The following is a 23,835-nucleotide window of genomic DNA, read 5'->3' as shown; positions in this document are numbered from 1 at the left end:
GTCTTTTGGTAAAACATGACATCACCAGACTGATTTACACTTTGGTGAAATTCTTCCAAAATGTAATTTAGCATGACCACTTTACTCAGTGCTATATATATGGAAAAACATAATCATTAGTGAGCTAAACAAACAAAAAGCTGGAGCTAGGTGTGGGCTCTACAAAGCATATTGGCTTTTACCAGAACCCTTAAACAAAAGCTAGACTATTTTGACTGGGTTTAAAAATTTTTAACTATAACTTCTAAATCGAAATCTTGAGTTGCAAAGATAGGAAAGCTGTTTCTCCAGTTTATTAGTGTCTTGGAATATTTCCTTTTGTCACTGGGAAGACAACTATAAATATATTTTAAAATATAAATTTATTGCTGTTATTGGCTACAGTATTTCAGCAATTTAATAAAATCTGAGGTCTGTAATTACCATGATTTGCTATTAACATTGGTGATTTGTCACAAACTATGAATGTCCAAAATATTTTAGTTTCCTCAAAGACCACTGTAAATAGCTGGGAGAAGAGCAGCTGTGGGCTCAGGTTTAGAAATTTGAGCCATTTCAAATGGAACTGAGAAAATTTCTGAATGGTACTAACTGCCAATTTGTATTTCCCACAGCACACTCTTTTTATGAAAAGTGTACCAAAATAACTGTGGTTCTCTAGAAAATAGGGTAATGGGTTGAAGTACTGTTCTTATTAATTTTTAACTGAGACATAGTAGCTTCTAGCCATGGCACTCAGCTCCAGACACATTTCCATGGGCACATAAATCATGATAGTTATTATAGCAGAAAACATGTTCTTTTTGTAATAGTGTAGGCATTTCCCAAAAGGATGGGTGTATGTACAAAACCTTGGGTTGCTTTGGTGGCAGGGGAGAGGGGAGGGGAAAAGTGTCTTAATTTTCATAGCCATATTTTTCTATCCCTCTTTTGATTTCCACATCTCCTGAAGGTGTCAAGAAAGCCAGTATGGCTACAGTACTATAGCAGGAGATAGAGCATAAAATGAAGCCAGGCTAAGTACTGTTTTAAGGCAGTTATTAGAAAGCACTCACTAATTCAGAAGCCAATGAGACATCAGGGCAGCAGAAGGGAAGAGGAGATAGAGTGGGCCCTGTGAATTATCAAAGACAAAGTAATAGCCACAGTTCTAAATTTTCATTTAATTCTAACACATTGATAATTAATGTATGTTTGATAAAATTTTAGTGGTTCCCAACATTTTTAGAAAGCGCATATTAACATTCAAATAAGACATGAAAGGAAGTTTTATAAAGAATGAAATATTTACTATAATTCTTTTTTAAGGTCTTGGTACATTTTCAAAAGATCAATATTGAATTTTTAAAAATTGAAAGAAAGATAAGTTTCCCTCTGCCCCAAATACATAAGCATCACTTGCTGGCATTTGTATTTTCAGTGCCTAGAATAAAAATGCACCACATTTTCAAAAACCATAACAGCTGGTACAATGACATGTTCGATTTGATGTAGCACCAAGTAAGAATAGATATGCCATTGAAGATATTACGGGATTTCTCCTTCCATTGCTCTTCATACCATCCTGCAGTACATAAGCATGCATCCTGTTGCCCTCTCAGGAATGAAACCATTTTCATTTTAAAATGGCTGCTCAGATTACATTCACTGGCAGAATTCTTCCCCGTCAAGGTAGGATAGCAGTGAATACTGGCAGGGGTCAACTTCTTTAATTATAAAGAACTCTTTCAAGCAAAATCAATTGGTTTCCTGGTTCTTTTTAACTTGTCATCTAAATCCTTTTAATTGCTACAGCTGTTTACTAGTTATGATTGCTATTTATGTCAAGGGAATTTTCCCCAGGTAAACCTGATATATTTCTTAATGACAAAATATGCTTATTTTAATCTACTGCCATAGGTATCTTTTACGCTTTTCTTTCTTTTGTTCTTTCTTTTTCTTGGTAGTTCAATTTGTTATTCATCAAGGCAGATGTTTAGATCAAAAAAAGAAACTGGCCAGTAGATCCTAAAGCACACATTTCTTAACCTAAGTAATACCTGAAAACGAATTTAATTACATTTTCTGTTGAAAATAAAGACTTTGGTGCTTTTGTAAGAACTTATGATGTCAATTTCTAACAAATCATATCTCTTAAGTACACAAGTATTTTCAAAAAAAGTTAAGTCATAGGAAAGTATATTTTCCTATGTGCTAATTGATACATTTTTATAGCCGGTTGAAAATTCGGAGTAAACCAAAAAGTACAGCATATATGACTGCTACAAGTTTGCTGGTATAGTGTATTAAAAAATTAATAAACAGAAACCTCAATTAAATAGAGTCAGGAAACCAGAATGGGGAGCTCTCAGGCCTTGTGAATAAAGTAGAACCCAACAGGGAGAAAATACTCTTTTCCTGGCAAGGACTCAGCCAATGAAAAGCCACGGACTCTGTGTTTACTAGAGCCCTTCCAACTTCCTTTTCCCCTTACGAAAGCATTCTCATTCCCTTGCTGAGGGGAGGGCTTGCACATGGCTCACCATTGGTTATAGACCTCAAATTGCAATTATCTGCTGATCTCAAATAAACCCATTTTGTTAGAGAAACATCTAGCGGTTTTTTTTGTTTTAGGCCAATAAAAGGCAGCAGTGAATCTGTATCCTGCAACTAATCTGTAAATCCAGTTGCTTTTTTTCCGAAGTTCTATAGATAAAATGTCCCACAAAACCGTGTACCACAGTGCTTAGAGATCTCTCTTTTGGCATCAGTCTACACACAATTTGACCTCTGATAAGATACTTTCCACAAGTGACATGAACTTATTTTTTCACTTTTCCAGAAAAATAAGGAAACTTTACCGACCACTTCTCTTCTGAACAACAGTTAATTATTACCAATTGTTCTTTTAAAATTGTGCTCATTTTCAAAAGTTTAAAGATCTCTGATGTTTTTGAATTCCATATCCATAGATGATAAGTAGATAAAACACACCATACATTTCAGAAGGTGAATCTTCATATTTGCTTCATTTGGGACATCCTTAATTTCCAGAATAAAATCAGTAGAAATGAAACTAACACAATTTTCAAAGAATTGATACATGCCAGTTTTAGGACAAGGAGCTTCTGCTCATCTTACTATTTATATGCACTTTTCCTCATGGAGGAACTGATGTTTTCTGGTTTATTTGAGGAACTTTTGTTTGTAGGAAAGCATACACATGTGGCCAGATCTTGTTGGTTTCTGTTCCAGAGAAAGTTTCCAACACCCCCTTTTTTCCTAAAAAGGAAAAAAAAAAAAGACAGGTATAACACCACAAAAAAGAAAATCATAGGCCAACATGAACACAGTTGCAAAAATCCTCAACAAAATATTAACAAACCAAATTCAGTAGAAAGGATCATACAGATGATCAAGTGGGATTTTTCCCAAGGATGCAAGGATGATTCTGCATGACAAATCAATGTCACACAGCACCTTAAAAAAATTGAAGAATAAAAGTCACAATCATCTCAATAGATGCAGAATAGCTTTTGACAAAATTCAACATCCATTATGATTAAAAACTCTAAACAGAGTGGGTATAAAGGCAGCATGCCTGAGTGTAATAAAGGATATATATGACAAACCAGTAGTGTACGGATCGACAAAAGACCCCCAAACAGTCAAAACATCCTGAGAAAGAGCAGAAGTAGAGGAATAATGCACCCTGACTTCAGGCTATACTACAAAGCTACAGTAATCAAAACAGTATGGTACTGGCACCAAAAAAAAGATACATAGATTGATGGAGCCAAACAGCCCAGAAATGAACCTATACTTATGTAGTCAATCTCTGACAAAGGAGGCAAGAATATACAATGGGGGAAAAGACAGCCTGTTCAATAATGGTGTTGGGAAAACTGGATAGCTACATGCAACAGAATCAAACTGGACTATTTTCTCATACCATATACATAAATAAACTCAAGATGGGTTAAAGACTTAAATACAAGACCTGAAGCCATAAAATTTCCAGAAGAAAACACAGACAGTACACTCTTTGACATCAGTGTTAGGAGTATTTTTTGGATATATCATCTCAGGAAAGGGAAATGAAAGAATATTAAACAAATGGGACTACCTCAAACTAAAAAGGTTTTGCACAGCCAAGGAAACTATCAGCAAAGTGAAGAAAGCACACTGGGAGAAGATATTTGCAAATGATATATCTGATAAGGAATATCCAAAATATACAAAGAACTCATATAATCCAACATTAAAAAAACAACCTGATTAAAAAATAGAGGAGCTAACAGACATTTTTCCAAAGAAAACATACAGATGGACAACAGACACATGAAAGATGATCACCATCACTAATCATCAGGGAAAGCAAATAAAAACCAAATGAAATATCACCTCATGTCTGTCAAAATGGCTTTTATCAAACATAGCAAGTGTGAGCAAGGATGTGGAGGAAAGAGGACTCTCATGCACTGTTGGTGGAAACTTAAATTAGTGCAGCCACTAATAAAAATAGTATGAATGTTCCTCAAATAATTAAAAATAGAACTACAATATGACCCAGCAATTCTACTTCTGGGTATATATCCAAAAAACATACTAACTGGAAAAGCTGTAAGCTATATACATCCCCATATTCAATGCAGCGTTATTTACAACAGCCAAACAGTGGAAACAACCAAAGTGTCTATCAGTGAATGAATGCGTAAAGATGTAGTATGTAGATACAATGGAATATTATTCAGCCATAAAAAAAGAATGAAATCTTGTCATTTGCAAAAACATGGATGTACCTAGAGGGTATTATGCTAAGCGAGATAAGTCAAGCGGAGGAGTTCCTGTCGTGGCGCAGTGGAAAAGAATCTGACTAGGAACCATGAGAGTGCGAATTCAATCCCTGGCCTCACTCAGTGGGTTAAGGATCCAGCGTTGCCATGAGCTGTGGTGTAGGTCACAGACGTGGCTTGGATCGGCGATTGCTGTGGCTCTGGCAGAGGCCAGCAGCTGTAGCCCCGATTAGACCCCTAGCCTGGGAACCTCCACATGCTGTGGGTGCAGCCCTAAAAAGACGAAAGACAAAAAAAAATAATAAGTCAAGAAGAGAAATAAAAATATATATGATTTCACTGATATGTGGAATCTAAAAAAAGAATGAACAAACAAAATAAAACAGACCAATACAGAGAACAAACTGATGGTTGCCAGAGGGGAGGGATATTGGGGAATATGGGAAATAGGTGAGGGAGATTAAGAGGTTCAAACTTCTGGTTATAAAATAAATGTCATGGGGACATAATGTACACCATAGGGAATATAGTCAATAATATTGTCATAACTTTGTACAGTGACACACAATATAACTAGGCTTACGGTGATCATTTCATAATGTATAAAAATATTGATTCATTATGCCATTCACCTGAAACTAAAATAATATGGTAAGTCAAATTATATTTTGATTTTTTAAAAAAAGGAAAGAAAAAACCTCACAGGTCTGAATCTTCCTAATGATCTGTTAAAAGTGATTTTTAAAAGATGATAGTGTGGATTTAACAGTCTCAGTGGGTATAGGTCTGTGTGATTAGGAGAAAAAGTCACTTGCTTGACATTGGAAAACCTAGATTTTAGTTTCAGTTTTGCCTTCTGCCTTATGGAAATGGATGTCACCTATCATTTTTGGAACGTGTGCTAAGTGCTTTACATTTAATAGTTCATTTAATCCTTTTTAATACTCAACTTTCCTTATTTTACTGATAAAACTACGTGTTAGAGATGTAAAGTAATAACCCAAATCACCACAATGGTATGTTTCCAAAAATAGGTCCTGCCTTAGCTTTCTTTTGTCTACTTAATTATTTGCAAAATAGCTTTCTAATACTTTTTTATCCTTCCTTCTTTTTGCCTAGGTTTGTTTTTTCCTCTGCTCTCCTTTTGAATTTTAGAGGAAAGGGGAATTTTAAAATACTATTTTTATTATTTCCTATCAGGTTTCTCCATTTCTCCCCAGGCAGATTTGTCTGGCTTGTTACCAGGCCAGCAGTCAGTCTATTCAGTTCAGTTTCCTGGGGGGTTTGATGGTGAGGAGGATCAGAATCCGGGGTTACTTTTCAAAACACACAGATTCCTGCCAGAGAGTTGGGCATTCCTCTTATTTACAACCTCTACCCTGACCACTCATAAGTGCACTGGCTTAAAGATTGCAGAAGAGCAGAGTTCCTGTCGTGGCGCAGTGGTTAACGAATCCAACTAGGAACCATGAGGTTGCAGGTTCGATCCCTGGCCTTGCTCAGTGGGTTAACGATCTGGCATTGCAATGCCGTGAGCTATGGTGTAGGTCTCAGACATGGCTCGGATCCCAGACCCCTAGCCTGGGAACCTCCATATGCTGCGGGAGTGGCCCTAGAAAAGGCAAAAAGACGGGGAAAAAAAAAAAAAAAAGATTGCAGGAGAGCAGATGAAGAACTCTTGGTTTACTACTTTCTAAAAACAGGATCGATCATACCTCTGCAACCTTTTCACTATATTTTAAGATATAACACTGAGGATAAAAGCGTTCCTTTAGGTTTACCTCAGATTTGCCTCAGTTAAGACTTTACCGCTATTTTCTTGGTAAGAAACATCTGTTAAAACCCTCTGGTTCTAAATTCTCAGACATCTTGTAAAGCTTTCAGGAGAATAAGCTTCTTACCTATTGTAAGCCTCTTGAAGAGCCACCTTAAAATCAAGCCAGTGTCACAAGGGGGTTAATTACTAAGGGAACAACCACAGGCACCTATTCAATTCTAAAGCTGTACCTGGGAAGACCATTTGTCACCTTAATTTCTATGTGATAAAATGGAACCAGATTTAGCTATTGGCTGGTCCTCTAAAGAGTAAAAGCATCACATTGCTCATAAACTCAAGACCTAATTACGCTATCAAATATCCCAGAGCAGAGAAGAGTTTTACAAGCAACAATACAACTGTCAATATTTTAAAATAAAAATGCTGACTCTCACACTGAGGTTGTGGCAAATACTACTTTAAATTGTTGGTTAAGTCCAGTTCTGGTTCTATGTGTAGGGACTTAGAAGGAAAAGCTTCAATTAATGGCAAGAGGTATCAAAAGCCAGAAGCCTAGAAAGACTAAGGTATCTCGTGAGATCGGGACCCAGGTCACATCATCTCTGCAGCCTTCCCCAAGTTCCCTTCCATGTTTTATAGCACTATTCCCTGTACTTCCACTGCATTTGGTTAGTGTCTGTGTTAATAGCCTCCTAGCATTGTTATCAGCTCAGCAACAATGTGTTCTCCCTTTTTCCGGTTACTTTTAAATGAATAACAAACCCTTTTCGGGAGACAACCTCTTCACCCAACTCAGTGCATGAGATTCAGATGGAGCTGAGAGTGATCAAGACCTCACGACGCTGTTCGAATACCTCAACCCAGCCATCTACCTTTGGACCTTTTAGCCACATGACCAATAAATGTCCCATTTGGCTAAAATAGTGGGAATTAGGTTCTTGCTTGATATAAGCACATATCACATTGCATGATAAATATTATTAACCCAGCACTTTGCCTCATAAAAGTGAGTTTCTTTGGGGTTTGGCAGGGACTGGGTCTAATTATCAATATGGATCAAGGGCCTAATACAGTGTCAACAGAATAAATAATAATTGTTACCACTGAGTGATTTAACAGTGCGAGGGCTGTTATAAGTCTGTACATGGATTCTCTCACTTAATTCCTTTAACAGCCCTATAAAGTAGGTACTAATTAATATTGCTCTGATTCTGTAAATGAAGAATTTGTGGCACAGAAGTTAAAACAACTCTCCTAGGGCCACACATCTGGTAATCTGCAGAGCTAGGCTCATTATATAATTACAAAATTATAGTCAACTACTATAGAAAGTAATCCCTAACTCCCTCGTAATTTTGCCCTCCAGAAATAACCGTTAAAAAAATTTGGAGACTACGGCTTCAGATTTTACTGCATAGTTGCCCCATTACAACAACAATAATAACAGCTAATAATTATATAGTGCCTAATGTGTCAGACACAATTCTAATAATTACAAATAGTAACTCCATCTTTCAACCTGCAAGTCTCACCCCCACCCCTTTTTACAGTGGGAAAAAAACAGAGGTTAAACATGAGGTTAAGGTCAAGTTAATAAATGGCGAGACTGGATTTGAAATTAGGCAGTCTGGCTCCAGGGTCTATGCTCTAACCACAATACTATCTTAATGCTGAATCATCATTCAATAACTGGATAATGAATGTGAGGAGTTCCCATTGTGGCTCATAGGGTTAAGGACCCAACATTATCTCTGTGAGGATGTGGGTTCAATCCCTGGCCTTGCTCAGTGGTTAAGGATCTGGCGTTGCAATCTGCAGCTTAGGTCACAGATGTGGCTTGAATCCAGTGTGGCTGTGGCTGTGGCTGGCAACTGCAGCTCTGACTGGATCCCAAGGTTGGGAACTTAAATATGCTGCAGGTACGGCTGTAAAAAGGAAAAAAAAGTGACCGTCATCAAGCCTCTGTTCTGTTAGGAGAGGGAAAGGCTGAATGAACAAACTGAATTGTTTCTTAGCTTGACTCAAATATTAATTCAGTAGAGTTCCCATATTTGTTGTGGGATATGAATTCCCTGAAGAGTTAACAAATCCATGTTAGAAGTTTCTTTAAGACTATTTGCCAAATAACTGATCTGAGGATTAGTCGCCCTTTGAGAGTCTTCTGGGCCACACTGCCCAGTATTATCACAGGTAGTGGGTGCTATTAGGTTTGCCTCCCCAGCATTTATTCGACCCTCCCTCCATCAGAAAGAGAGTTTGGGTGAGGCTGACCCACTCACTCCTTGCTCTGGGTGTGGACCAATCAGTGTAATCTCTCTCATCCCAGTGACTAGTTCGGGAATGGGCAGTAACCTAGGCCTAAAATGCAAGGCATTCCTTGACCATAGGGCTGTTCAAGTTGGTTCAATCTAGGGCTTTTGTTCATTGGGAGAAAGGTGATCCCTCAGCCTTCCATAAAGAAGATGTTGTGGCAGTTCCTGGCAACTGTCTGAAACTATGCGAGAAGCCTGAGGACAGAGCTAATACAAAGCTGAGAGAGTGGTGAAATTCTGATAAACCTAGGGGCAACCAAAGCCCAAACTACCACCTAGACTTCTCTGTTACACAAGGAAATTTCCTTTATTATTTAAACCAAATTTCATTGGATCTTCTGGTATCTTAGCATTTTGGCTGTAAAACATGGAAGATCAAAAATTGATTTTGTACTTCGTCATGCAATGGAAGTTCTGAAAAGTAACAAACTCACCTGTAGTATTCCAGGACGGGCTCAGTTTGGGCTTCATACGCCTTCAGTCTCTTGACAACAGTCTCTGGTTTATCATCCTCACGCTGAACAAGTGGCTCCCCAGTTATATCATCAATGCCCTAAATGGGAGTTATAAGGCTCTGGAATCAGACATCTCCGTGTTGAAAGATATTTTTAAAGGAGTTACTTGATTTTTAAACAGACATTTAAGGAAGCACAAAGCATACAAACGTGCTTTTAAATAATGGAATCAAATCCAAACCTAGGTCACTGCAGAGCCATGAGAGGCCCTACCATCATTTCTAGTTTGAGTCACCTCTTTAGAGCAAAAGCTTTTCTAAGCAGCCTCTAAATAATACCATACAATAATAATAATATATAATAATTTCATGACTACATATATATAATATATACATATGTACACACACATACAAAGATGCAGCTACATACTGGGAATCTTGACTGCGAACCTTAAGAAACCAAGATGTCATTAATCCCTATTGCCAACATACTCCTTGGCACAGAAGAGAAATCAATAAATGCCTTAGAAGGAATAACAGACCCCTGTTGCTCATGGGGATGGCTTTACTACCAAGCTGACTGGACTAGACTAGTTGACTACACCAAGGAATCTGAGAATATGCCCTCAGGAGTTCTGGGCATCCAAGGGCATCCAAGGCCATCTGTGAGGTCAAGAGGACTGGAGACAGTCGGCTACATGGAAGGCTGAGTCAGTTCCGCCACAACTACTCACCACGGTTTTGGGAGGGTTGAATTCAATGTTGTAGACGCGGCCGCTGCCTGGATGGATCCAGCGAGCAGTGAGACGCTGTTTGATGACCTCAAAGGGCACGTTCAGATTAATCACTGTGTCCAGCTGGTAAACTCTATCCAGGGCTTCTGCCTGTAGAAGTGTCCTTGGAAAACCTTTACAAATTAAAAAAAAAAAAAAAAATAGAAGAAAGGGCCATGAGCAGAAAGGGGAGAAGGAAGAAAATTAGTTCACCTTGAGCAAACTGAACAAAGCAATAACATGAGGAAGGCTGATGACAGGTATAAAGCTACTGTGATAGTTAATTTTATGTGTCATCCTCTCTACATCACAGGTTGCTCAAACGATATTTGGGTCTGTCTGTAAGGGTGTTTTTTGGGATGAAATCAACATTCAAATAAGTTGACTGAGCACAGCTGATGTTATCCCTAATGAGAGTGGGCCCCATCTAATCCACTGGGAGCCTGAACAGAACAAAGAGCTGACCCTCCCCAGAAGATAAGGGGAACATTTCCTGCTCGACTGCCTAACAGCTGAGACACAGCTTTTTCCTGCCTTTGGACTCAAACTAAAACATCAGTTCTTCCTGGGTCTGGAGCCTACTTGCCTTCAGATGGAACTGCACCATCACGCCATCTTCCCTCCTGGGTCTCCAGCTTGCTGATTCATTCTGAAGATCTTGGGGCTTGTCAGCCTCCATAAGGAATTGAGTGAATTCCTTATAATAAGTTTCCCTCCCTCTTCCTCTCCTCTCCCCTCACTCCCTCTGGTAAAAATCAACCTATCCTCAAGGATCCAGTCACACCTCTGGCTGGGAAAAGCTTATAGCTGATTGTAAGTTACTCTGCAGCCTTCCTTTTTCCTTTTGTGAGCCTCCTTCATCATGAATATTCTCAAAGGAGACAGAAGGAACTGAAGTCACATCTGAAGGAGCTTAGAAATCATGCTGTCCACCTCCTTCTTGGCATCTGGGAAAGAGCAGGCTAGAGGAGATGACTGGCCTAAGGTTCCAGGGTGGGGAGTAGCGGCAGTAAGGCCCCTGCCCATGATCCACCATGAATGTCTGAAGCACATGAAATGCTTGCTCTCCTGTCTGCAAGCATCATTTTGAGCAGGTGAAATATTCCCACTGCTCCACTTACCATCCAACAGCCAGCTATACTGGGTGAGATTTTTCAGCTCATGAAGGACCAACCGAGTCATGACATCATCTGGGATGAGCTTCCCTTGGTCAATGAAAGTCTTGGCCAACACACCAATTTCTATAGCAGACCCAGGAATAAAAGCAAATCAGCAAGTGCATTTGTCCTACCCCATTCTTGTTCTCTAGGAGACCAGCTGTCTTAAGCCCCCAGGATACACATTCACTTGAGCTTTTGTGATTAAAAACAGAGGTTACAAAATAATCAATGTCTATTTCAAACTCTCCATTATGTAAAAATATACAAATGTAGAAAGTTTCCTTTGTGGCTCAGCGGTAATGAGCCTGATGAGTATCCATTAGGATGCAGGTTGGATCCCTAGCCTCGCTCAGTGGGTTAAGGATCTGGGGTTGCCATGAGCTCTGAAATAGGTCGCAGATGCAGCTTGGAACCATGCTTTGCTGTGGTGGTGGTGTAGGCCGGCAGTTGTAGCTCCGACTTGACCCCTATCTGGGGAACTGCCATATGCTACAGGTGTGGCCCCAAGAATATTTTGTAAATATATAATATATACAAGTGTAAAATGTACAGCCAAAAAAATGGAAAGCTGTAGACCAATATGTAAACAGTAGTCATCTCCATGTGAATTATTATGCTTTTTTAATGTATTTTTACTTTTCTGTATTTTCTAAATTTTCTACCAAAAAATATATAGACTAACTGAAATTACTTTCTTTTGAAACAAGAAATTCAAATGGTCATTTTTAAGTGGCTCATTTAAGTGCCTATGATCATGTTACTATGGAGATTTTTCTAGTCCTCAAAAACAGTTACTGTTGTCACAGTTCAGTTTTTGACCTCATTAGGGGAGTTATCATTTATTTTTATTAATAAAACACCCTGAAAAAGAATTTACAAACAATTTAAAAATAATACCCACAACTAAATATATATATATATATATATTACCCACAACTATATGTCATTCTTAGGCAACAGTATTTTAATTTCCTCATCATCTCTTACCAAACTTTCTACACACATACATTCAGAATTGTACTAATCTGTGTTTTTATAGCTTTGTGTTCTTTTTTCGCTTAAATTATTTTTGTAAATACTTTTCAGTGATTTTTATATAGTTATTTAGTCATTTTGGTAACTATATAATACTCTATATATATCTATGTTTTATGTATAAAAATATACTCTACCTCAGCAGTACGTACTGTTGGACATTTAAACGATTTAAATTAGTCTTGATTTTTCCCTATTGCCACCACTTTTAAAGATCTTAACACTCTTTTCTTTCTTTCTTGGAGGGAGGTAGGGCAGGGAGGGCTTCTGAATTATTTCTAGTGGATAAATTCTCAGGAGTCAGAGATTTAAAGAGTCAAAGTTTATGACTTTTTTCATAATTCTTGGTATGAACTGACATACTTCAAAACAGGTTCTAAATTGTCAAATTCATGAAATTTCAGATTTCTAACTAAGCATGTTAACTGCATGGAAATTGGTTGCCATTTGCTAGGTGTACTGCTGGAGTCAACAAACTGCATCGGGAAGAGACCCTGGGTTCTGAGAGTGCTCAGTACTCACTAAAATACCATCTTGGAAAGATCCGCATACTTAATATGTGTGTACCTCTCTGTTGCCAAGCCTTTGACCACTGCTCTTGGGGACACAGAGCTCAAACTCATTAACAGTACTTGGGGGAAAACTTGCAGTTCTCTAGGGCTGAGTCCCAAAAACTGGTATTGGTCACTCCCTCCCCTCTCACTCTTCAGGGAAAGCCCTCCACTAAAGGACTGAGAGGATTAGGTCAATAATAAAGTACTTAATTTTCACATTAAGTATAAGAATAGCCTTAAGAAAAGATGATCTGCTCTCGCCACTTCACAGTGTACCAGAGACTGTAGCCAGGGCAACTAGTCCAGAAAAAGAAAGAAAAGCATCGAGAAAGGAAGAAATAAAAGTATATTTGTAGATGACATGATCTTATATATAGAAAATCCTGAGGAATCTACCAAAAAAACTATTAGAACGAATAAATGAATTCAGCAAAGTTGCAGGGTACAAGATCAATAGTATACAAAAATGGACAATATGAACATGAAATTAAGAAAATTCCAGGGAGTTCCCATTGTGGCTCAGCGGGTTAAGAACAATATCCATGAGGATGAGGGTTCGATCCCTGGCCTCGCTCCATAGGTTAAGGATCTGGTGCTGGGGTGTAGGTCGTAGACGCAGCTCGGATCCCGCATTACTGTGGCTGTGGCTGGCAGCTACAGCTCTGATTTGACCCGTAGCCTGGGAACTTCCATATGCCACAGGTGTGGCCCTAAAAAGCAAAAAGATATTTTTACTGTTGGTAAGAATGTTGAAAACTTGAAACCTCACATATTGCTGGTAAGATTATAAATGGTATAGCCAATTTGGAAACAGTATGGCAGTTTTTCAAAAGTTTAAAAAGAGCTACCATATGAGGTGGCAATTCCACTTTCAGATATATTTTTCCAGGAGAAATAAAAACTCAAGTTCACACAAAAACTCATACATGAAAGTTCATAGCAACATTATTTGCAATAGCCAAATAGTGGAAACAACCCAAATTTTCATCAAGTCACAAGTAGGTAAATAAGACTCAGTGTATCCATACAAAATTATATTATTTAGACATAGAAAGAAGTGACGTATTGATACATTTTACAAAGTTTATGAACTTTGAAAAATACTAAGTAGAAAAAAGCCAGACACAAAAGATCACATACTACATAATCCCATTTATATAAAATGTTCAAAGTAGGCAAATCTAAAGAGAAAAAAGGAAGACTAGTGGTTGTCCAGGGCTGGGAGAATTGGGGAAAAATAGACAGCGACTGCTAATGGGAGAAGTGTTTCACTTTGGAGTGATAAAAATGTTCTAAATCGTAGTAGTGATAGTTGCACTGTAATGAAAAACATTAATTCATACCTTATGAGGGTTAATTTTATTACATGTGAATTATTTCTCAAAAAAGATGTTTTGACAAAAGGAAAAGGAAAAATACCTGGTAAGCAAAAACAAAGGAAAAAGGCTACTTATAATCTCAATATTACTCAGAGATAATTATCATTAAAATTGATAATATAAAAACCTCCAAATATTTTGCTTTGTGATAGATAGTCCCATGCATAGTCTAATAAGCTTTTTCATTGTCACTAGCAACTTTCTATATCAGTAAACATTTACTCACAATAGTTCTTAAAATCTGAAGGCTGCAATGCTTCCATTTATCTATCTATCTATCTATCTATCTATCTATCTATCTATCTATCTTCTCCTTAGGGCCACACCTGCAGCATATGGAAATTCCCAGCCTAGGGGTCCAATCAGAACTACAGCTGCCGGCCTACATCACAGCCACAGCAACACTGGATCCAAGCTGCATCTATAACCTATGCCACAGCTTTGCAGCAACACCAGATCCTTAACCCACTGAGCAAGGTCAAGTATCAAACCCTCATTCTCACAGACACTATGTTGGGTTCTTAATCCACTGAGCCACAACAGGAACTCCCAGCAATGCTTCCATTTAAAAGAAAAATAAAAAAATGATTCAACTCTATATCAAAGTCTAACTAGTTTATTATATTTTGTTTTTACTCCCTCCCAAAATTATGCAAGGACTCTTGTCCAGCACATTCTTTAGACATTTAGCAAATTTTTATTCCCTTAACTACCTATAATTTAATATTGTATCTAAATAGGCTCATTAAAAAACTATTTCCTCCTCGGGAGTTCCCATTGTGGCTCAGTGGTTAACGAATCCGACTAGGAACCATGAGGTTATGGGTTCGTTTGGGTCCCTACTCTTGCTCAGTGGGTTTAAGGATCCGGCGTTGCCGTGAGCTGTGGTGTAGGTGGCAGACACAGCTCGGATCCCGTGTTGCTGTGGCTCTGGTGTAGGCTGGTGGCTACAGCTCTGATTCAACCCCTAGCCTGGGAACCTCCATATGCCATGGCAGTGGCCCAAGAAATAGCAAAAAGACAAAAAAAAAACCCAAAAAACTATTTCCTTTTGATTCAAAAAAATTAACAAATTTGTGAGCCTCCACACCTACAAAACACAAGCTAGTTTAAGAGTAAGTTATTCAAGGAGTTCCTGTCATGGCTCAGTGAAAACAAATCTGACTAGCATCCGTGGGGATGCAGTTTCAATCCCTGGCCTCGCTCAGTGGGTTAAGGATCCCGTGTTGCCGTGAGCTGTGGTGTAGGTCGCAGACACGGCTCAAATCTGGCATTGCTGTGACTGTGGCGTAGGCTGGCAGCTATAGCTCTGATTAGACCCCTAGCCTGGGAACCTCCATGTGCCATGGTGTGGTCCTAAAAAGTCAAAAAAAAAAAAAAAAATCCAACTGCAGCAGCTCAGGTCGCTGTACAGGTGCTTGTTCAATTCCCAGCCCAGTATAGTGGGTTAAAGGATCCAGCATTGCCACAGCAGTACCGTGCAGCTGTGGCTCAGATTCTGTCCCTGGCTTGGGAACTTCCATATCCTGTGGGGGTGGCCATAAAAAAAAATTTTTAAGTAAATTATTCAAATAAACTAATCTGTAAAGATAGTTATAAAAATAGGAAAGGAAGCTTAAAGGAAAATAGGAAGTGTTAAAACCAGCTTTTAATTTTAAGTACAATAATCATAAATTCTAAAACATGGAAACATTAATCTGAGAGATGTTTGTATTATATAAAAAGCCATTTTAAGTTTCTATCTCCTTCTAATATCAGGTCATTCTTGTAATTTTTTTTTTTTGTCTTTTTGCCATTTCTTGGGCCGCTCCCGTGGCACATGGAGGTTCCCAGGCTAGGGGTCTAATCGGAGCTGTAGCCACTGGCCTACACCAGAGCCACAGCAACGCAGGATCCAGGCCGCATCTGCCACCTACACCACAGCTCAAGGCAACACCGGATCCTTAACCCACTGAGCAAGGGCAGGGATCGAACCTGCAACCTCATGGTTCCTAGTCGGATTCACTAACCACTGCGCCACGACGGGAACTCCCAGGTCATTCTTATAATACTACTCAAACCAACCACACCTATATCTGAATAAGCTGAAAACAACTTAATGTTTGAGCAGCATGAAGTACAAAAGAAGGGCCTGACCAATACAGTTCTTTTTCACATATGCCAAGAGAAACAGCTACAGAGAATTAACACTGTTCCTGACAAAACTGCTTTTAGCATCATTATATTATAATGTACATAAAACTTAAAAAATTTGTTGAGGAGTTCCCACTGTGATGCAACAGGAACACTGGTGTCTCTACAGACAGGTTCAATCCCTGGCTCGGCACATTGGTTTAAGGGATCTGACCTGGAAACTCCATGTGGAGTGGGTGGCCAAAATAAAAAAAAAAAAAAAAAAAAAAAAAAAGCTTAACATAGTTTTCAACAACAATGAAATATAAAATGAAAACCTAGGAGTTCTCATTGTGGCTTAGTGGGTTAACAACCCAACTAGTATCCAAGAGGATTTGGGCTGGGTCCCTGGCCTTGCTCAGTGGGTTAAGGATCCAGTGTTGATGTGGGCTTTGGTGTAGGTCACAGACGCAGCTCAGATCCCACATTGCTATGGCTGTGGTTTACACTGGCAGCAGCCGCTCCGATTTGACATCTCTCATGGGAACTTCCATATGCCACAGGTATGGCCCTAAAATGAAAAAGGAAAAGCAAACAAACCAACCTCCTTTGACATTGTTTCTCCCTCCAACCATCAACCACACTGACTCCTCTTCAGTGAAGCACTAGAAAGAATTCCTATCTAATCCTCCCCTCCCACTCTGCTTCAGGGTAAAATCGCAACTCAAGAACGACATAAAGGCCCAAGTAGGTCCGGCCTCATCTTATCTCTCCCACACCTACCTCCCCACAATTATCACCAAATCCTCAACACTTGGCGCCACATATTCTAAGTCCTCCCAGTCTTAGCACAAGCCTCTTTCTTCTGTTGCCTGATAAACTCTTACTCATCTATTTTTTTTTTTCTTTATGTCTATTTTTTAGAGTTGCACCCACAGCATATGGAAGTTCCCAGGCTAGGGGTCGAATCGGAGGTGTAGTTGCTGTCTTCCACCACAGCCACAGCAACTCAGGATCCGAGGTGTGTTTTCAATCTACACCAGAGATCATGGCAACGCTGGACCCTTAACCTACTGAGCAAGGCCAGGGATTGAACCCACATCCTAACGGATACTGGTCAGATTCATTTCCAATGAGCCACAACGGGAACTCCTCTTACTCATCTTTCAAGACACATCTTAAAGGGCCTTTCATGATGAGGTGTCCCTCAACCTCCAAGGCAACCAAAAGTTCCTCCTCTAGATTTACATAACGTCACAGACTTGTCTCTGTTGGAGCACTGATCACACTGTTGAAACTACCTGTTTACATGTAGGTATGAACTGAACTGTGCTCCTTAAAATCTGTATGTTGAAGCCCAGACTCCCAATATGACTGTATTTAGAAATGGGGCCTTTAAGGAGGTAATTAAGGTTAAATAAGGTCATAAAGGGGTGACTTTAATCCAATGTGACTGGTGTCCTTATGAGAAAGAAACATTAGGAATACACAGAACAGAGGAAAGGCCACATGGGGACAGAGTGAGAAGGTAGCCATTTGCAAGCCAGTAAGGAAGGCCAAACCAGAAACCAAACCTGCTGATACTTCGATCTTAGACTTCTAGCCTCCAGAACTACCGGAAAATAAATTTCTATTGTTTAAGCTACCTTGTCTGTGCTTTTCTGTTACAGCAGCCTGAGCAGACTAATGGCCATCAGCCTACCCATGTTCTGATTGTGAGTACCTCCAATGAAATACATTTGTCTCTCTATCTCCAGTACTCTGCAGAAATTGGGTGCTTGAAGAATCCATGGATGGATGGATGGAGACAGGAGCTGTCTGGATTATCCTGGATTTCAGCCATGGAATTTCTTAAAAGCTAATAATTATTTTGTTAGAAAAAAAAGAAATGGAGCAATCCTTATGGAAAGCAGTATTGTTAAAGGTAGAAAAGATTATGTACAGTTTACTGTCATTTGTGTAAAAAAAAGAGGAGAATAAGTAAACAGTGGGTTGTATGCACAGGAAACAGCTCTGGAGGGATCTTTTCACTAAATGTCCTTTTATATACTTTGTAATTCAAAACCATGGAAAATCAAAATTTTGCCATTACAAAAATAATTTGTTCTACTGTTGATATTATTCTAATTAGGTACATCTATACTGCATGGGTATACATAACAGTTCTGTTAGACATAATCTTGGGAGCTGACAGAGGCTTTGAGATGACTTACTGAGTTCAATTTCCCCAATTTACAAATAAGAACAAATAAGATTCAAAGGTGGTAGCCATCTAGGCCAGGATTATGTCTTTGAGAAGCACTATGATGCAGTACAGTTTCTCCCACCTTTGGGCAATCACAGGGCAACCTTACAATTTCTGCCACAGCTGAATTGATATATACTTTTATTTTTTGTCTTTTGTCTCTTTAGGGTTGTACCCGAAACATATGCAGTTTCCCAGGCTAGAGGTCTAATCGGAGCTGTAGATGCCAGTCTACACCACAGCAATGCCAGATCTGAGCCACATCTGCGACCTACACCACAGCTTATAGCAACGCCGGATCCTTAACCCACTGAGCAATCGAACCCACAACCTCATGGTTCCTAGTCGGGTTCGTTTCAGCTGTGCCACAACGGGAACTCCTATATACTTCTCTTTAAAGTGACACAGCTTTTTAATGTAACAAGCTATAATGTTGACGAAATTAAAGATTTGGTGTGCTAGTTATTATTTTTCAAATATGCTTTGAAATAAAAAAATTGTATTCTTTTTTATTTGAATTTTATTTTTATTTGAGATAAAAAATTTTGTCTACCTAAAATTATCTCATGAACCTCAATTTGGAAAATACAGCATAATGGAAAGAGTAATTTAATTGGCATAGGCGATCTGGGTGTTTGCCCTCGTCTCCCAGTGATTGCTTTTTATTATTGAGCAAGTCCTTTAACCTCTCCTGAACTCAGTTTCCTCATTTTTAAATGAGAGGGCTGGACTAACAACAAAGGGCCAGACTCCAGTTTCCTGATTCCAGAGCTCAGTGGCAGTCAGTCTACAGTTACACCAGGTTTCCTATTGTCAACAGACACTGTCATATTTCCAGTATCTTTATCACATCTGCTGGAATGCTTTTAAATTTTAGCTATAATATACAGCCATGGGTTATACAATACAGCATCATCATGAAATGGTGGTTGGAAAGTAAATTGGCACCATTCTTCCCTAACACTATTTGAAGGTGCCATATTTACACAAATTGCACACTAGGGGATTTCTCTGAATGAAATAAGTAGAGATGCTGCCAAATGTTCAAGTACAAGGATAGTCATAACACTATTAATTACAGCAAAGAATGGTTAACCACAAAGGTAGATAATAATAGGAAAATGTTTCAATTAGTAATTGTGCAATCTTTTTCTTTTTTTCTTTTTATGGCCACACCTGTGGCATATGGAAGTTCCCAGGCTAAGGGTGGAATCAGAGCTGCAGCTGCCAGCCTATATATGACAGCCACAGCAATGCCAGATCCGAGCCACATCTGCAACCTACACTGAAGCTTGTGGTAATGTCAGATCCTTATCCACTGAGCAAGACCAAGGATTGAACTCACATCCTCACAGATACTAGGTAGGGTTCTTAACCCAGTGAGCCACAATGGGAACTCCTAACTGTGCAATCTTGATGAAATTAAATATAATTTTAAAACTTGTTTAGTGACGTGTGAACATGCTCACAACATACGTCTGAAAAAAGGTATCCAAGCAATCATTTAGAATATAAAAATTTGGGGAGTTCCTGTCAAGGCTCAGCAGAAACGAATCTGACTAGGAACCATGAGGTTGCGGGTTCAATCCCTGGCCTCTCTCAGTGGGTTAAGGATCCAGTGTTATCATGAGCTATGGTATAGGTTGCAGACATGGCTTGAATCTGGCGTTGCTGCTGTGGCTGTGGCATAGGCTGGCAGCTACAGCTCAGATTAGACCTCTGGCCTGGGAACCTTCATATGCCGTGGGGTGTGGTCCTAAAAAGACAAGAGACAAAAAAAAAAAATATATATATATATATATATATATATATATATATAAATTCTGCAAATGCATACAATGCAACAGAAAAAGTGAAAGAAATAAACAATATAAGAAAAAATATCAAAGAGTTAATTATAATTGTGGGTAGAATTATAGATGTCATTTTTTTATATTCTCAGGACATGTTTTTCTTACTTTATAATAAATATACTTCACTCTTAAAATGAAAAAACACCAAGCAGTATTTTTTAAATAAAAGATTACACCTCTCCTTTGGCTCTGATCCTATGGGAAATATCTAATCCACACACTAATATTTATTAAGAATATATTCTTAGTCTTGAGATACAGAGTATCTGTAATAACAATTTCGTTATCCCTCCCTAAACTCCATTTTCTGTTTTCTGTGTTAAAGAACTACCTACAGAGACTCCAGAAAGAGCAGGCACTTGAAGCAAGCTGAACATCTTTCCTAGTGATACTCTCCTCTTTCCCTCTAGCCTCTCTTTTCATGTTGTAAAGACTGGGAGATGATAGCCAGCATGGCACGGGATGTTAAGGTCACAAAGAAACTTGTTTCTTAATTTTTTAAAAAAAAGTTTAATTTGCTTTAAATTTATTTTTTTTATTTTTATTTTTTTTGTGTGTGTTTTTGCTATTTCTTGGGCCGCTCCCGCGGCATATGGAGGTTCCCAGGCTAGGGGTCAAATCGGAGCTGTAGCCACCGGCCTACGCCAGAGCCACAGCAATGCGGGATCCGAGCCGCGTCTGCCACATACACCATAGCTCACGGCAACGCCGGATCGTTAACCCACTGAGCAAGGGCAGGGACCGAACCCACAACCTCATGGTTCCTAGTCGGATTCGTTAACCATTGCGCCACGATGGGAACTCCTTTTAATGTTTTATGTTTTCACAAGTTAATGTAAATTTAACTCTGCACTGAAGGTTTCTCTAACTACAGTTACACCTCACTGCTGAGTTATGTTTCAGAGAATCACTTAAAGATTCTTTACTCCTTTCCACATTGGATAAACTTACCCTAGCTGGTGTAGTACTGGAGACTACTGCTACCAACAACTTCAATATGTGGCATCAAGAACACTTAGCAAGTGAGCCAAACAGTTTAATTAATCATAAATACTTGATGATTTTTTTAATGATCAATGTTAGAAGAGAAAATAAAAGTAGTAATTCACCAGATGAGGTGATAAGCCAAAGAATTCCATGAGACAAACTAAAAACCGTGAGGTGATTCTTCTTTTTATTTCAACATCAGTATTCTGAAACAAGCAAACAAAAAGCTCACTTAGAAATAACCTATAGGAGTTCTCATCGTGGCTCAGAGGTTAGCGAATCCGACTAGCATCCATGAGAACGCAGATTCGATCCCAGGCCTTGCTCAGGTTAAGGATCCAGCGTTGCCCTGAGCTGTGGTGTAGGTCACACAGGCAGCTTGGATCCCAAGTTGCTGTGGCTGTGGTGTAGGCTGGAGGCTACAGCTCAGATTCAACCCCTAGCCTGGGAATCTCCATATGCTTCGAGGGGTGGCCCTAAAAAGACAAAAAGACCAAAAAAAAAAAAAAGAGAGAGAGAGAGAGAAATAACCTATACAGTCCATTAATAGGGGATTGGTTAAATAATTCGTAGTGGATCCAGCAAATAGATACCCATACAAACATTAAATACTGAAATTGATTTTTCTGTTTAATGTGGAAAAATATACTAAAGTGAAAACACACTGGTGCAGAATACATATTTAATAGGATTACATATTGCATAAAATAAGGGATATACATATAGGTAAAGATTTCTAAAAGGAAACACAAGGCTGTTCCCTCCTGAAGAGTGGGACTGAGGCAAAGAATTAGGGAGGGCTTTACTTTTACGTACTTCCATCCTAGTTCCAATCCTTTTTTACCTTGTGCAAGAGATTAGCTCTAATTTTTTTTTCATTTTGATGCAAAATAAATTTTATTTTCATTTTAATGAACCGCAGTGAATTATAAGCTTTTTATTTTTTATAGTTGATTTACAATGTTCTGTCAATTTCTGCTGTACAGCAGTGTCTAATTTTTAAAAGGAGCTTCAAAATGACTGTTTTGAAAAATAAAGGTCAACACTTTTGAGAGAAAAATAAAACACCCTGCTGCTGACTTTTTGAAAGCAGTTTTTTAAATATATAATTTACATCAGATAAAATCCACCCATTGTAAAGTGTACAGTTTGTTGACTAGATTTTGTGCTGAGTTATAATAATTTATTTGGCATAAGAAACAAAAGAATCTTTCAGATAACCACGCACAGGAATAGCTTTCTATTCTAAGGAACAGCTTTCATGTCTAAGAAATCTCTGGGGCTATCAATGATCTAAGCCAATTTTGTGACATCGGCTAGGGTAAATAATACTGGGCCTTCAGATTATTCGGGGAAAGTCAGAAGCAGAAAATCCCATAGCGTTTAACAAACAAAAAAAAGTAATAAAAGAAAGCGCTAACAGTCAGTTCTCCAAGCCCGAGTGCACGAGAGGAAGAAACCACACACCTCTGGAGAGACCCTTAGGAGCAGCCGCGACCGTGGCTGCACATACCCCTGAAAGTCACGTGGTTTCTTTTAATCTTTGAACTTCAAACGCGTCCTACCTTTCTAGTTCCGTCCCTCAATAACCCGCCTGAAGCTGTCCGTAGAGACCAAAGGTTCGGGGAGCAGTCGCTCAGAAGCGGGAGGTCTCCCTACTGGCAGGCAATTGGAAGATGCTGCGCCCATACCCCAGACCCACATTCCCGGGACCCACTTCTCCGCCCCTGTCCCTCCGCCCACAAATCCCACCCAGGCGACCGTGAACCGCTGCCCTTCCCGCCCCGGCTCCCACCTGTGCCCCGAAGCATATTGTCTCGGAGGAGGTCCCCACTGGAGAGGTGCTTCAGCTCGAAGTGTTTGGTTATGCGCGAGGACACAGTGCCCTTGCCGGAGCCGGGCGCCCCCATGATCGCTGCGCGCAGCAACCGCGCAGACGCCCCCATGGCCGCAGAGAGAGGCCTGGGCTGCGCGAACGATGGGGATTCGGCCTGGCTACGCTCTCACCCGCTCGGTGGTCCGCGGCTGAGCAGCTGGCAGCGCTGCGAGCTGGCGTCGGCCTCAGCTCTCTGGCGAGCCCGGAAGTGAGGCGATAGGCAACCGAGCAGCCCCGCCCGCCTGCCCCCAGCGACTCGGGGCACCCCCTCCCCCTCGCCCGGCCCAGCCCCGCCCGCGCAAGCGGAGCGCAAGCCGCGCCCCCTCCGCGCTTCCTGTGAGACCTCTGTGGGCTCCTCCGCCGACCCGCGCGAACCCGCGTCCCTTAGCGCCTCCTCCCCACCCGCCGGCTCCCCTCTGCACCTCTTTTGCGCCTCCAGACACCCCCCCCGACCCCTGAATACCCCCTACTTCCCTCAGGTCCTCACCTCGCACCTGTCAATGCCCTGCCCTGTCCTGCCCAGTCCCAGCCGGGGAGACCTCG

General features: G+C 39.9%; 1 protein-coding gene across 1 annotated transcript; it reads right to left on the bottom strand.

The window, feature by feature from the left end:
• Positions 1-1,263: 1,263 nt before the first annotated feature.
• Positions 1,264-23,529, bottom strand: AK3 (adenylate kinase 3). Its single transcript, XM_047767689.1, has 5 exons — positions 23,212-23,529; positions 11,213-11,332; positions 10,053-10,225; positions 9,299-9,417; positions 1,264-3,261 (listed from the first exon to the last, which is right to left on the bottom strand). Exons 1-5 carry the CDS (start codon positions 23,360-23,362, stop codon positions 3,120-3,122), a joined length of 705 nt encoding a protein of 234 aa, XP_047623645.1. The 5' UTR covers positions 23,363-23,529; the 3' UTR covers positions 1,264-3,119.
• Positions 23,530-23,835: the final 306 nt, after the last annotated feature.

This window comes from Phacochoerus africanus, chromosome 2 (assembly GCF_016906955.1).
Source record: "Phacochoerus africanus isolate WHEZ1 chromosome 2, ROS_Pafr_v1, whole genome shotgun sequence".
NCBI classification, from domain to species: Eukaryota; Metazoa; Chordata; class Mammalia; order Artiodactyla; family Suidae; genus Phacochoerus; species Phacochoerus africanus.
This window is presented reverse-complemented; position numbering and strand designations above follow the sequence as displayed.